This window comes from Rhinoraja longicauda, chromosome 17, assembly GCF_053455715.1.
Source record: "Rhinoraja longicauda isolate Sanriku21f chromosome 17, sRhiLon1.1, whole genome shotgun sequence".
NCBI classification, from domain to species: Eukaryota; Metazoa; Chordata; class Chondrichthyes; order Rajiformes; family Arhynchobatidae; genus Rhinoraja; species Rhinoraja longicauda.
Genome location: NC_135969.1, coordinates 31,921,208 through 31,938,161, shown reverse-complemented (window position 1 = coordinate 31,938,161; position 16,954 = coordinate 31,921,208). Strand labels below are relative to the sequence as shown.

The window sequence follows — 16,954 nt, the reverse complement described above, 5'->3', positions numbered from 1 at the left end:
ATGCTTGGTCAGCAAACAAAGCTTTGTGAATGTCAAGGCTTATGACATACCAATTCTGTTCCACTCTCAAATGCATTATTGCAAAATTTCTCTATTGCTTTTAAACAGGAAATTGCAAGGATAAATTTAAATTAAACATGTATGTATTTAATTTTAAATCAACTGCAACTGCAACAAATAGTGATCAAGATTACTTAACATTTCTTCCCCTGAAATCTTTCTCACTAACCTGTCTGAAGGAAATCCATTTTACAAGGATGACATTCTGCTATCCTAACAAAAGAACACTAAGATAAATAACAACTAATTAAAAGCCATGTCAATAAAGATAAAAATATATATATTTTAAATTGCCCATAAACTGTGACAATCATAATTTCTCATAATTTCATTAAATCATAATTTCTCTGTATGGGTGAGTTACTTGTATTTTGCCTTGAAAATCAGCAGTTTTCTACCAGCCTGGATAAGGAGGCAACCACAGCACAAAGAACTAGATCAGAAGAGGTATGTAAGAAGGAACTGCAGTTGCTGGTTTAAACCGGTGATAGACAAAAATCTGAAGAAGTGGTCTGTTCCCGAAACATCACCCATTCCTTCTCTCCAGAGATGCTGCCTGTCCCGCTGAGTTACTCCAGCTTTTTGTGTCTATCTTAGATCAGAAGAGGTACATGATATCCACAAATATTTTGGACTCAGAACTGCCTTACCAGTAGAAGAGGATAGTGCTGGGAGGGGTTATTTTGGCGAGAGATCTGTGATCAGCAGTGTTCCACGGGGATCAGTGCCGAGTAATTTGTTAGTTGCAAGATAGATATATATATATTTATATCACACACACACAGACACAATGCACACACACACACACACACACACATATATATATATAGGAAAATATATATGTGTGTGTGTGTGTTTATATATCTATATTTATATTTAAATGATTTGGATAAAAATGAGATGGATTGGTAAGTAAGTTTGCTTGGGGTGCCTGGGGTGGTGGTGAAATCAGATGCAATCATGGCATTTATGATAATGCCATTTAGAAGGCTTTTAACTAGATACTCGAATATGCAGGAAATGGAAGGATTGAGCACATACAGGCAAAAGCGAGTAGGCATTATGTTTGCCACAGACATTGGGGGCTAAAGAGCCTTTGCCTGCACACTGTTCTATGGTTTATGTTGTCAGATAATGGCAAGCAGAGGACTGGTACTAAAAGCATACACAATGGTGATCAAGGGAGATGGTTTGGTAGAATGTATAAAGTGTTAGCATTTTCTTTCGTGTTACAGTAAAGAAAAGGTAAGGATGGTCATAGACAATGGAAATAAGTGATGGGGCTGATTATTGCATGGGGAGGCGGGATTATGTTTATTGATAGCATGGTGGTATTATGTTAGTCACCACTTGGATGAAGGGATTAAAAGTACCATTAGCAAATTTGCAGATGATACAAAGCTGGGTGGCAGTGTGAACTGTGAGGAAGATGCCATGAGGTTGCAGGGTGACTTGGACAGCTGGTGTGAGTGGGCGGATGCATGGCAGGTGCTGTTTAATGTGGATAAGTGTGAGGATATCCACTTTGGTGGTAACAATAGGAAGTCAGATTATTATCTGAATGGTGTCAAGTTAGGAAAAGGGGACGTACAACGAGATCTGGGTGTCCTAGTGCATCAGTCACTGAAAGGAAGCATGCAGGTACAGCAGGCAGTGAAGAAAGCCAATGGAATGTTGGCCTTCATAACAAGAGGAGTTGAGTATAGGAGCAAAGAGGTCCTTCTGCAGTTGTACAGAGCCCTAGTGAGACCACACCTGGAGTACTGTGTGCAGTTTTGGTCTCCAAATTTGAGGAAGGATATTCTTGCTATTGAGGGCGTGCAGCGTAGGTTTACTAGGTTAATTCCCGGAATGGCGGGATTGTCATATGTTGAAAAACTGGAGCGACTAGGCTTGTATACATTAGGATTTAGAAGGATGAGAGGGGATCTTATCGAAACGTATAAGATTATTAAGGCATTGGACATGTTAGAGGCAGGAAACATGTTCCCAATGTTGGGGGAGTCCAGAACTAGGGGCCACAGTTTAAGAATAAGGGGCAGGCCATTTAGAACGGAGATGAGGAAAACTTTTTCAGTCAGAGAGTTGTGAATCTGTGGAATTCTCTGCCCCAGAAGGCAGTGAAGGCCAATTCTCTGAATGCATTCAAGAGAGAGCTAGATGGAGCTCTTAAGGATAGCGGAGTCAGGGGGTATGGGGAGAAGGCAGGAACGGGGTACTGATTGAGAATGATCAGCCATGATCACATTGAATGGCGGTGCTGGCTCGAAGGGCCAAGTGGCCTACTCCTGCACCTATTGTCTATTGTCTATTGTCTATTGACCAGTACCCCAGCCAGAGAGGAGATACTGTTGGTGCTTCCCTCGTTCTTTTTTCTCCTTCTTAGGTGTCATAGCTTCTCTCTCTGGGTGATGGCAAGACCTGATTTCTCATGATTGTGACGCTGTCTAGAATTAAGCATCCATGAATATTCATGCAGAGCATGGCTCTTTCAGTGCAGCTCGACCAGCAGAGTCATTGTCTGAACACAGCGGTGGTCAGGCCAGGAGATTAAGTGAGATGGAATGTGTGCATTATGTACACATAAAGTAGGGTCTCGACCCGAAACGTCACCCATTCCTTCTCTCCTGAGATGCTGCCTGACCCGCTGAGTTACTCCAGCATTTTGTGATACCTTCAGTTTGCACCAGCATCTGCAGTTATTTTCCGACACTACTTGAAGAATATGTTTGTATCTTCTCTAGCCACAGGCAAGGTCCCAGAGGATTGGAGAGTAGCGAATGTTGTTCACTTGCTTCAGAAAGGGAGTTGAAATAATCCAGGAAATTCTGGGCCAGTGAGCCTCACATCGGTGTTTGGGAATATTTGTGGAGATGATTCTTCAGGGTAGGATTTACTCTCGATGCGCCAATTAGGAACAGACAGAATGGCTTTGCCTATGGCAGGCCATGTCTTACAAACTTGAGTGAGTTTTTTAGGATGGATATGAAGTGACTCCATGGCCCTACAACATTCAATGGGAAATGATAACCAAATATCCCTCAGGCAGTTGAAGATCTCTCAAAAGATAGCACTGTTGAATGCATGTTTATCTATACAGTTATCCAGGGCATGATATTAAAAATGGATTTACAGTGTAAATTTACTAATCAGGGTTTTGATGAACATCCGCAAAATCTTTCTGATGACATCATCAAGTTGACTAAGCAATTACAGCATGATCACATAGCAAGCACGACCTCACGCCTGCACGTTCCACTTACACTAACCGAATCACACAAGCAGTGGCCACTCAAAAGCTAAAGGGGCGTAACTACAAAAGCATGACACATAACATGAGTGACACCATTACACTCATCTGCATCCCCCCTCTTAAAGAATCAACGACAATACAGACTCATAAACTAAGCACGTCATGTATAACAATCGGTGACAAACTGGAGGAAAGTTAAACATAGTCCGGATATTTCACAACCGGTCTGCAAACACGACCAGCACGTGTACGATAGAGACCATATCCATTCTTCTTGGAGGCGTGGGTTCGTATCCCACATCTGACACCATGTTGTGCTGACTGTATAATAACAGAAGCCCTACACCTGGATAATGATCCAAAGACTTTATTAACTACATAGCAAGCACGACCTCACGCCAGCACGTTCCACTTACACTAACCCGAATTACACAAGCAGTGGTCACTCAAAAGCTAAAGGGGCGTAACTACAAAAGCATGACACATAACATGAGTGACACCATTACACTAATCTACACACATTTCAAAGTTTCACAGGAATAATATAAATAATATACAAAGAGATACCACAAAAACCCGTCCAGATTTGTCTAGTGGGACAGGCAGCATCTCTGGAGAGAAGGAATGGGTGACGTTTTGGGTCGAGACCTTTGTTCAGACAGATCACCCATTCCTTCACTCCAGAGATGCTGCCTGTCCCTCTGAGTTACTCCAGCTTTTTGTGCCTATCTTCGGTTTAAACCAGCATCTGCTGTATCTTCCTACACAATTCAGTCTAGTGGGTTCACCTTCTAATATCCGGTTGAGGACTGACCATCAGTTCAGGGACCAAAGAAAGCAGGACTCTACCCTACAAATGAGCCAAACATTTGAATCCATGTTCCCTGGAATTAAAAAAAAACTTGTGCCCTGCATTAGAAATAAAACATTGAATGTTTGTCAAAGTCCGATTCAGCATTTTTTATTATTACAGAGTTTCATGTAGGAATGAGATTAACACAAATTGTTAAGAAATTTGTCTTAGGTCACAAACATCACCAGCTTTGCTTACCCCATATTTAAATTCACTGAAGACAAGGAAGTGAAGCACATTAGAGAGTTGCAGCTGGCTACTACTACTTGCATGTTAATTAAGGACTAGTGACCAAAAGCAATTTTCTCTCCCATATGACCCTTAATAATGATATATATGTTATCATGTGATGAATGTACTGCTCATGGTGAGCCTGGTTAATTCTGGAGAGAAGATAAACTAATTTATTGTGATATATTTGTACTGCCCATTGAGCCCATTATAAAACTCAAGCTAAAGTGTACAAGTAAATATTGATAAACTTATTGCCGGGTTATTAAAACTAAATAGTAAAATTTGCACAAAATTGCCATGTTAAGAAGAAACATTTCAGTGTGCTTGCCTTTTTCTGTCTGTCCATTGCTCTGCATCCCTTAAAAACAAATGGATCAATTTCTACAGTGAATATAAATTAGTCTGCACTAAAAACAAAATAAAAAATGGTGTAAAAAAGTGAAGAATAATTCCCATTTACAGAAATCAATATGTTTGTTTCTTTGTGGGTAATACACTGAAACTGTGAAATTTATCAATTGATCGTCTAAACGTGCTTGCGACCCAAACCTGCTCACTTTCCCAAACCAATACCAATTTCCTACAGATTAATTTCTCATTTATTTCATGTTTACTTACTTACAACGTAAAAGGAGGCCATTTGGCCCATCAATGTCAGCTCTCAGAAGATTCTTTTCAATCCCATTCTTCCGAAGATAGGACACAATTTCATGTTTCATGCACTTTTGTGTTTTTATGACTGTTGGCAGATCAATTTCCCTCCAGGGATAAATAAAGTTCTATCGTATCATATCGTATCGTACAAAAAGCTGGAGTAACTCAACAGGTCAGACAACATCTCTGGAGAAAAGGAATAGGTGATGTTTGGGTCGAGACCCTTCGAAACTTCACCTATTCCTTTTCTCCAGAGACGCTGTCTGACCCGCTGAGTTACTCAAGCTTTTTGTGTCTATGTTCAGTTTAAACCAGCATCTGCAGTTCCTTCCCACACATTCCCATTCTTCCGCTTCCTTTCCTGTATCCCATTCACTCCCCCTTCTCTTCAACTCTCCCGATTCTCCTGACACCCATCCACAGATGAGGCAATTTGCAGTTGCTAATAAATTTACCGATCGGCAGGTATTTGGGATGTGGGAGGAAACCAGAGCACATGGTTACAAGGAGAACAATCAAACTCCACACCGCCAACACCGGAGGTCAGGATTGAACCATGGTCACTGGTGTTGTGTGGCAACTGCTCTCCTTTCAGTGGATTCAAATGTGTGAGCACACAGCTGGCGGTTGACACTTGTGCTGCACAACTGGTTTAATTATCCTGGCTCCCCCGATCCTGGAGTCAGGCAGCAAGACATGGGGAGGCTTCAGCAGCGACTGGGCCTCGGCTGATGAGGTGTTGCAGTCTCGACCTTAGAATGTCACAATAAACATTGACAGGAGGCAAGGATTGGGAAGAAGGTCAACTCCAGTCAAAGCCTGTGCGACTTGACATGAGTTTGTAAACATTTTTGATAAACAGAGATATTTATAAGTTAACTGTAGATCAGCCATGATTGAATGGTGGAGTAGACTTGATGGTCCCGAATGGCCTAATTCTACTCCTATCCCTTATGATCATGACCACAAGAAAATAAATTAATATATTTTGAAATTTTGCACTATTACACTGATTCAAATAATAAAGAAATGATGTTCTCCTCTGGAACTCCAGGTTGATAAATCTCATTTCAATTGATTAGGGATTATCCCTCCTGGGATAAATAAAGTTCTTACGTGTCATATCGTAAACCCGTGCCAATATTAACTTGAGAATTATGAGAAATCCATTTTGATTGTATTAATCTGAACACCTTTGGCACCAAAGAACACACAGAGTCCGGCAACAGAGTACTGCGACAGATAGAGTGACATGAGGCACTATACTCACCTGAGAGGATCAGTCAGTCCACCTGAGTGCAGGATGTACCTACCTGCTCAGGGCTGAATGTGGGCAGTTCCCTTTGGAGAGTGTCTGCCTCAGCCAGCCTGATTCAGTCCAATATTCTTCGCAACCAGACAAATTATTTATCGCAACTGCAAATACATGTTGTAATTTGCCCATCTACATTTCTCCTCTGTGCAGTAGAATCCCAGGAATAAACATGTTGGATTTGGTGCCAAAGGTGTGGGGAGAAGGTGTGGGTTGGCGACTGTATGCATTCATCCTATCTCTGCCCCATTACTTTGTTTCAAATTGGAGATTGATGATCAGAGAATTGATTCACATCAGATCTCCCTAATGGCCAAGCTTGAGACCTCTTATATGATGATCTACCTTCCATTGGACACTTCCAAAGTGATGGGTTTCAATTGCAGACAGGTGGTGACCAGCCTCCAATAAAGCTGAAACAGGTTAGCATTGGTGCTGATATTTAGTAGCTTAGTTCAAAGTTGATTTTTTTAAACTTCACCTTTGTTTATTATCCTGTTTCGTTTATCACCTTGAGAAGTACTCTCCAAATATATCCATGTACACATGTAGTTACTTCCTGGGCAGGCAAAACAAGGCAATTTTTCAGAGGTACCAATGGCAATTTGTTGCAGGTCAGTGAGAGCAGAATCAGCAAAAGTAAATTTCAATGGGCTCACAATAAAGTTTTCCTCCCATTTTATTGAAGGATTCAGGAGGGAGTCTTTTTTAATGAGAACAGTCTTGGTCTTTCCATGACCACCGTATTTTTCATTTGTAATTAAATGGGTCTTGGTCACACATACTGCCCCATGATGCTGAAAATGACATATTACCATGATTTCACTTGCAACTTATTTTGCATTCATAACTAGAGATATCTTACTGTAAAATCCAAGATGATTATACATGTACCTTGCAACCTAAATTCAAAAAGGTACTTGTTAAAGGTAACTAATGAACATTTGCAAACGCAATGCCTCTGGAATAATGCAGACTTAGATATAAACAATTAGACAATCATGCAGAGGAAAATTTACCTTATAACCTCCAAGGTGCCCGCTAATTTTTTCTTTCGGTACTTCATACCATCTGACTTTAACTAAAGTACTGCTCATGATTTCAACAGCAACATTCAAAGGTTCAGCTTTAGGAACTGTTGAAACAAATGCAGAATATCAAGATTATTTTAGAACACTGCAAAAAAAAGTCAATATTTTGTTCACTGTTATTGGCCATGTACTTTTCTTTTGCACTTTCACATACAAATAACACAAATTTATCAGGTGCTACGTTACATGAAAACTGAATGCACAAGTGACATTTTATTATATCATGACAATATCAGACAAAAATCCACTTTCTTTGTGTTCTTGAAAATACCGTTGTGCATATGCAAAGGGTAAATTTGATCAGCATTTGGTTAAGTACTGTGACTGATTTTAATTACTGCAAAAAAAAGCTCAAATTTCCCTTCTCAGACAATTAGGGATAGATACCTAATGTTGGTCATTGATCAGAAGCTAAGAAGAAACTAAAATAAAATATATATTCTATGCCAGCCACATTATTCCATGTTAGCAGACTGTGATATTCTAAAATGTATCTGACCACTTCAAAATGAAGTTTATTCATTTTCTATTTGCTAAAATGACTTTCCCCCTGAGACAAATTAGTACAGTAACGAGCAATGGAAGGGATGCTGAAGAGGTTAAATACAGCTTTTCATCAGAATATTTCAACTCCATCCTCGAGTTCTGGTCTTAGAAGTAGGAATTAATAAAAGATGCTCAACTCATCAACTGTGCAATGTGCCATTATGATTATTTTAATGAGTTTTCCTTTAGACCCGGAAAGAAAGTGAAGAGAATTGCAGTCTATTGAAATAAGGTATATTCATAGGAAAAGTTGTTTGTAACCGCAGATTATCTGCTGAGAGTTGCATTCAAAGCATGACAAAGTACGGGTGCCAGGGGTTATGGGGAGAAGGCAGGAGAATGGGGTTAGGAGGAGGAGATAGATCAGCCATGATTGAATGGCAGAGTAGACTTGATGGGCCGAATGGCTTAATTTTGCTCCTATCACTTATGAACTTACGACAATCTTGCTTGGACTGGTCACAATGTCAGAAAATCATCCTTATTGTGTGTGCCATGGAAAATATTTAGTTTTATTCTGGAGGGAATGTTTTCAAGTCTGAAGTGACCTGGAAAAGGTTTACATAAAATGTTGCCTGGATTAGGGGGTAGTAGACACGAAGAACCTTTATCCCAGAATGGGAAAACCATATACTAGAGGACATAGCTCTGTGGTTAGAGGGGCAAACTTTACAGGAGACGTGCGGGGTTACTTTTTTACACAGAGTGTGGTGAGTGCTTGGAATGTATTACCAAGGTTGGTGGTTGAGGCAGATATAATAGTGACATTAGAGAGGCTTTTGGATGGGCACATGGATATGCAGGGAATGGAGGGAAATGGTTTATGTGCAACTAGGTCTTGGCATCATGTTCTGCACATATATTGTAGGCCAAAGGGCCTGTTCTTGTACTGCACTGTTCTAGTCCTTTGTTCTTACCCATACAAAATAGAAGACTGGTGTGACTGTATGGTAATCTGAAATTCACTTTACCTGAATTGGTACATGTGACAATTAACTCACCTTGAAACCATTCAGCCCAGCACACACCAGACTAATTTCACCTCTTTTGCTGTACCCCTGCAAATTATTCTCTCCATCTGTCACACGTACCTCTCAGCTTTCTTATTTCACCGGGTATGGTCATGGTTGCATTGGAACAGCTTAACGCGAAATACATCTCCTTTAGTTTAGTTTAGTTTAGAGATAGCATAGAAATCGCTCCTTCGGCCCACTGAGTCCACACTGACCTGCGATCACCCATGCACTAGTCCTATCCTTCACACTAGAGAAAATTTGCAGATGCCAATTAACCTACAAACCTGCACATCTTTGGAGGAAACCAGAGCACCTGGAGAAAACCCATGTGGTTACAGGAGGAACATACATAGTCAGGTTCAAATCCGGGTCTCTGGCATTGTAAAGCAGTAACTCTACCACTGCCACCAGTGTGCCATCCTTCTGGAGCACGTCCTCAGGAGGGCCGTTATCCTGCCCTGAAGTCTTTGCAGCATCCAGTGCTCTCAAACATTCCATGATATAACTTGTGGCAATTAAATGGACAATGGTCCAGCTCCATGATTATTTCTAATCAAAAGGAAACCAAGCTGGAGCATCTCTTCCGAATAAACATCTTTATGAAAGCTTTGAGTTAACGACCCAAATGCTCTGCCCACCAATTTTTCAGGACAGATCTGTTCTTGAAGCCCTTTCTTCCTTCCCCAGTTACCAGTTTAATCATCTATCAGCATTCACGAATAGAAGAGGCAAGTCATCTGCCCCACTGGAGTCTGCACAGTTTGAGATGCATTTCATTGTACAATTACAGTGCCCTCCATAATGTTTGGGACAAAGACCCATCATTTATTTATTTGCCTCTGTACTCCACAAAATTTGAGATTTGTAATAGAAAAAGATCACATGTGGTTAAAGTGCACATTATCAGATTTTATTAAAGGCCATTTTTATACATTTTGGTTTCACCATGTAGAAATTACAGCTGTGTTTATACATAGTCCCCCCCATTTCAGGGCACCATAATGTTTGGGACATATGGCTTCATAGGTGTTTGTAATTGCTCAGGTGTGTTTATTTGCCTCCTTAATGCAGGTATAAGCACCTCAGCACCTAGTCTTTCCTCTAGTCTTTCCATCATATTTGGAAACTTTTATTGCTGTTTACATGAGGACCAAAGTTGTGCCAATGAAAGTCAAAGAAGCCATTATGAAACTGAGAAACAAGAAGAAAAATGTTAGAGACATTAGCCAAATCTTAGGCTTACCAAAATCAACTGTTTGAAACATCATTAAGAAGAAGGGGAGTACTGGTGAGTTTACTAATCACAAAGGGACTGGCAGGCCAAGGAAGACCTCCACAGCTGATAACAGAAGAATTCTCTCTTTCATAAAGAAAAATCCCCAAACACCTGTCCGACAGATCAGAAACACTCTTCAGGAGTCAGGCAGAAGACTTCATGAACAGAAATACAGAGGCTACACTGCAAGATGCAAACTACTAGTTAGCCGCAAAAATAGGATGGCCAGGTTACAGTTTGCCAAGAAGTACTTAAAAGAACAACTACAGTTCTGGAAAAAGGTCTTGTGGACAGATGAGACGAAGATTAACTTATATCAAAGTGATGGCAAGAGCAAAGTATGGGGGAGAAAAGGAACTGCCCTAGATCCAAAGCATACCACCTCATCTGTGAAACACGGTGGTGGGGGTGTTATGGCCTGGGCATGTTTGGCTGCTGAAGGTACTGGCTCACTTATCTTCATTAATGATACAACCACTGATGGTAGTAGCATAATGAATTCTGAAGTGTATAGACACATCCTATCTGCTCAAGTTCAAACAAATGCCTCAAAATTCATTGGCTGACTGTTCATTTTACAGCAAGACAATGATCCCAAACATACTGCTAAAGCAGCAAGGGAGTTTTTCAAAGCTAGAAAAGGGTCAATTCTTGAGTGGCCGTTAATCACCCGATCTGAACCCAATTGAGCAGGCCTTTTATGTGTTGATGAGAAAACTGAAGGCGACTAGCCCCCAAAACAAGCATAAGCTAAAGATGGCTGCAATACAGGCCTGGCAGAGCATCACCAGAGAAGACACCCAGCAACTGGTGATGTCCATGAATCGCAGACTTCAAGCAGACATTGCATGCAAAGGATATGCAACAAAGTACTAAACATAAGAAAATAACTGCAGGTGCTGGTACAAATCGAAGGTATTTATTCACAAAATGCTGGAGTAACTCAGCAGGTCAGGCAGCATCTCAGGAGAGAAGGAATGGGCGACGTTTCGGGTCGAGACCCTTCTTCAGACCCGATTGACTAAACATGACTATTTCCATTTACATGACATTGCTGTGTCCCAAACATTATGGTGCTCTGAAATGGGGGGACTATGTATAAACACTGCTGTAATTTCTACATGGTGAAACCAAAATGTATGAAAACGGCCTTTATTAAAATCTGACAATGTGCACTTTAACCACATGTAATTTTTTCTATTACAAATCTCAAATTGTGGAGTACAGAGGCAAATAAATGATGGGTCTTTGTCCCAAACATTATGGAGGGCACTGTATGCTTGTAGTGCAATTAACCTTGCCATTGAGTTATGAATAGGTGTTTCCTCCTTCCAGAAATAAATGTACATTGCCAAATTTCTGATCCTGCAGCTTCACTGAAGCATGAACATAACTATACTGAAGATTAGTCATTTCTTGTCAATAATCAAGGTGAACAATTAGAGAACCACATATTGATTTTTAATTACACTGATTAACTGATTTGCAACTGCAAATAAAAGCGTTTAGTTCCCCATTCTGGAGTTTGCTTTAACCAAGGAACAAAATAACTACATCACAAATCGTTTCCCTGAGGAAGCTGCCAGTGTCCAAAAGAGATATTCCCACAGTATGTATGTTTATGTTTTGAGATACAGCATGGAAACAGGCCCTTCAGCCAACTATGACCAAGCCATCCATTCAAAAATAAGTCGTTCAAGCTAGTTCTTTGATCTGTCCAACAATATATTGTAGTTGGACAACAAAAAGTGCTGAGAGATAATTTTATTTCTTATGAACTCTCCTTCCTACAAAATGGAGACTTTCTTACAACATACCTAAATCAGCTTTAAAGCTTCAAGTAGGTACTGGCACCTTCCTATGATATGCTATAAAAAAAAACCAATTCCTGCAAATATATCTCTGTACCAGCAATCCTGTTTCCAAAAGGTGGTGTTTGTGAGACAGAGAAGAAGTACAGCAGTACAAGTAGAGAAAAACAACCCTGACGTAAATCAGTGACAAGAGAGCTGAAAAACCTTTGAGATGATTTCAAGGCGAGGTCAGAGAATCTACTGGTCGAGTTAATTGGCATCATTAAAATGTCAACAAACTTTTTCTTCATTAGTTTGCAACACCCTACAAAATGGCGGAACAGGTGTGCATGTGCCAAATTATTGTTTGCTCATCTTAGACAATAGACAATTGGTGCAGGAGTAGGCCATTCGGCCCTTCGAGCCAGCACCACCATTAAATGTGATCATGGCTGATCATTCTCAATCAGTACCCCGTTCCTGCCTTCTCCCCATACCTCCTGACTCCGCTATCCTTAAGAGCTCTATCTAGTTCTCTCTTGAATGCATTCAGAGACTTGGCCTCCACTGCTTTCTGAGGCAGTGAATTCCACAGATTTACAACTCTCTGACTGAAAAAGTTTTTCCTCATCTCCGTTCTAAATGGCCTACCCCTTATTCTTAAACTGTGGCCCCTGGTTCTGGACTCCCCCAACATTGGGAACACGTTTCCTGCCTCTAACGTGTCCAAACCCTTAATAATCTTATATGTTTCGATAAGATCCCCTCTCATCCTTCTAAATTTCAGTGTATACTAGCCAAGCCTTGTTCCGTGGATAAATAGAACAGCTGATCAGAGCTCTGTTCACTAACACTGCGCCTATCATTAGAACAAGAAAGACTTTATATAATACATTTCAGGACCTGGGGACATTTTGGAACACATTACAGTCAAAGAAGTACTTTTATAGTTGCCGTGGTAATACTGGAAATTCAACTATACTGGAAAATCAAATAGTATTAACTGCAACAAGAAAGTCAGATAGTATTCATTAAAACCATTACAACTTAAAAGACAGCAGTTATATTTTGTGACACACATGAAATTAAACTTAAAATTAAACTGTTAAAATTAGTAGCTGATAAAGGAGAAAATATTTGCTTTTATGGTGAAAAAGTCAATTAAATGCATTACTAAACCCATTATAGATTGCTTAGATCACACTGACACAAGTAATTTTAATTTATCTCAAATATTTCTTGGAAGCGTAGTGTGTGTTAATGTTTCAAGGAAAAGAGTGAAGATCCAGCTTGGATTAAATGCTATTAGCCGGTTAGATAGGCTGAAAACATTCTGGGTTTTTTTTGGGCATTCATTCTTAGATCCTGGACTTTGCTTTCAGAGAACCACAAAAAGGGTACTCAGTAAAAGTTTTTTTTTTCATCATTAACACAATGACGATATCGCTAAGAAAACCAAGTGTTTTCTTTCTCTCCCCATTCTGGCAAAGAGTTTTGGATCCTAAATATGAACTTGGTTTCTCTTGGACAGATGCTGCCTCGCCTGCTGAGTATTTCAGCACATCATGTTCTCAGTCCAAATTACATATTGCAGTGGAGATCAATTCTATTATTGATGATGGCATACATTAAATGTTTGCCTAGCTTTTCTATTCCAGAACTGTTCTGAATCTGACCTCTTTCATGCCTTACAACACCATGAATATCATAAAGTGATGGAGCAACCTGCTGTGTTACTCCAGCGCTTTGTGTTCTATGCAAGATTCCAGCACCTGCAGTTCCTTGTGAAAACATTTCTGAAGCTATTACCCCAGTTCTGGCCTCCCACAACCATTGGGAACATTCACCCCTACCTAGATCTAGTATAATTGTATATGTTTCCATCATATCCCCTTTATTTCCTCCATTTTAAAGTGAATAAATGCTGTGGACCCGTTGGGTCCAAACCTCTCATGCATTGGTGTAGCACCCTCCCTCCCCCACACACCCCTCCTCTCTCCCCTTCCCCTCCCCCCCCACCCACTCACCCACTCCATCCACCCTCAACCCCCTTATCCCCCCCTCCCCTCCCCTTCCCCCCCCCCTCACCCACTCACCCACTCCATTCCACCTCAACCCCCCTTAAAACTCCCCGGGGCCAGGGCCGAGCGAGAGGGGAGAGGAAAGGGGAGAGGGAGCCACTCACCCCGGCCCCGGGCGGCCAGCAGCAGGAGAGCTCTCCTCACCCCTCCCCCATTGGCCGTCACTCCCATCACTCGGGTGGGTCCCGGGTGGGTCGTGCCCCCCGTCCAAGCGGCAACCCTTTCCCAACTGCGCAAGTGCGGATCCGGTGGCCATCTTACCGTTGTGATGCAAGATGAACATGTAAGTATAAGATCAACGGGCCCCAACTGCGCAGGCACAGACCCGTTGGGCTCCCATTGTGACGTCGAACACGGAGGTATTACTGCGCAGGCGCGGCTGACGGGCAAGGAAAGTGGGAGTGGATTATTAAAGTTTAAAAAATGGATAACTTTAAAAATATACCAACCATTCGAACTGCAGGTGAGTGAGGTGGGCCTAAAATGTTTGCGCTATCGTTTACCGTTTTTGCTGTATTTCGGGAACAAACTGACATATAAACCAACAAACTTTACTGCATCCACATCCTGAGTCAATGAATAGTGGTCTCTGGAGTTTAATTCTTATTTTGTTAAAACCTAGCTTGCTAGGCAGTTTAATATCAATCACAGGTCTATAGTCACACAGGGACCAGATCAGGGAAGCAATATAATAGATTTATCAAGAGGAACAAGAGGTTGATTTGTTCTCAGTTCCTTGATGAGCCTTCCATAGAGTGTGCACCTTTTCTTGTGCTTTAATCAAGAGTAAAACTGGACAGGGTCTTCCAGATACATTTTCCTTTGTGATTGTTGGATGCATTAGGATACTACTGGTGTTATGGAAGCCTGCAATATGACAGAGAAATCACATTTTATGTAGAGTGCATCAATCAGTACTCCCTTGGGCATCCAACAACATGTATGGTGATAAAGTGAAGAAGAAAAGTCAATGTTTCTTCAATCAAATTAAGTTATCCCCCTTGTTATAAAGTTTGAATTGAAACAAAAGTAAATCGAAGCAGGCATCTGTACAATGATAAAAGTTATTAATCAACAGGGTTTCAAGAGTACCAAGAGAAAGCCATGAATTATTCTAAGAATAAAGCAGATTATTAAATAGTCCCCTGTTGAAATATATTAAATATTTGATACGTTGCTAAGTTTAATAAACAGCACATTACAGAAAATCTGTTGTGGTCATCAGTATAAATATTTTGCTTTGACTGGGTAGATTTTGATTCTATTTTCACTTGAACAATTCCACTCTAGATCATTACATCCTCACATGTAATTCAAAACATAAAAATCAAGCCTCTCTAATAGTTACAATCCATTGGAACTAGACTCTTTCTCTAGATCTATTTCAGGTGCAATAACATCACAAGTGCAAAGAGAAAAACAATTTCTAGTCTTCGTTGCTCTGAGCTTTCACATTCTCTGTGCCTACATTTGTTTAGGTGCTCTGGCGGTTTATTTGAATAGGCTGAATCAGCTTTTTCCATATATCTACTTATAACTGTTTAGAGCTACTGATTTGGACATTGCAATGGATATCCTGTAACTAAATAAACCAATGATGACCATATTTCATTGATAACAAAATAGGAACAGCTATGAAAGCCATTCCCAAGATATATTGTGCTGAATATGCCTAGTTTCGCACCACTCTGCAACTCATTGGAATGATGCCCTGGGTCCAATTGTCCTGGACCTCCTGCTTCTGGACATGAGCAGTATGTTATAGGAAGGCCTCACTGTCGAATGGGTACACTCTGACATCCTGCTCCTGGAATGGCCCTGGAATAGCAAAGCTAAGGTAGACTTACCTCCCATTAATATTGTCAGGGAGCTGTGGGACAGTGCCAAGATGGGTACAATTTAACACAATATATCTTTCCTAGGATTTGGATTTTGTTGATGTGCCGGTTTACAAGACTGACTGGTTGCCTTTGATGCACAAAAGCATTTAAGAATAATTAAAATAACATTGGGATCTATTCTGGGGCAGCAGTGACCTGAACATGGTGGGTAGGGGGGGGGGGGGGGGGGGAGAGGGGGGGGGGTTTGTTTGCACCAATATCCTGATGGGCAGGATTGCTCGTGCTACTAAGGCAGGTTGAAACTAGTTTGGCAAGGGGACAGAAGGTGGGAAGCCGGAAATCGATAAAGAGGTCAATAACAGCAAGTCAGACAGGATACTCTGAGTGGGGACAGCAGGTAGTGAGGAAAGACAGTTGCACTTATTTCAAAACTAGAGGCCTGACAGGAAAGTAGGATGAACTCAAGGCGTGGACTATCTAGTGGGAGAGTCTAGGACTAGAGGTCATAGCCTCAGAATGAAAGGATGTTCTTTTAGGAAGGAGATGAGTGGGAATTTCTTTAGTCAGAGAGTGGTGAATCTATGGCATTATTGCCACATGAAGCTGTGGAGGCCAAGTTAGTGGATATATTTAAGGCAGAGATAGATAGATTCTTGATTAGTACAGGTGTCAGAGGTTATGGGGAAAAGGCAGAAGAATGGGGTTAGGAGGGAGAGATAGATCAGCCATGATTGAATGGCGGAGTAGACGATGGGCCGAATGGCCTAATCCTGCTGCTATCACATATGATCTTATGACTGGGCCGTGTAGCCGTTATGGTCATCTGTCTGTGGCACAGGTGCTACAGGAGAAATAGATGTGGGGATAAAAGACAAAGGGGAGTTGCTTTATTGATTAAGGAGATAATGGCAGTAGTCTGAGATGGCATTACTGAAGGAAATATT

The 16,954-nt window shown here is 41.0% G+C and overlaps 1 protein-coding gene across 7 annotated transcripts in view; it reads right to left on the bottom strand.

The window, feature by feature from the left end:
- Positions 1-16,954, bottom strand: part of chl1b (cell adhesion molecule L1-like b) — a 639,417-nt gene that overhangs the window by 153,147 nt on the left and 469,316 nt on the right. For all 7 annotated transcript variants that reach the window (XM_078414480.1, XM_078414482.1, XM_078414481.1 and 4 more), the window contains one exon: positions 7,386-7,501. In XM_078414480.1, the coding sequence (XP_078270606.1) occupies positions 7,386-7,501 (116 nt within the window). The remainder of the gene's footprint in view (positions 1-7,385; positions 7,502-16,954) is intronic.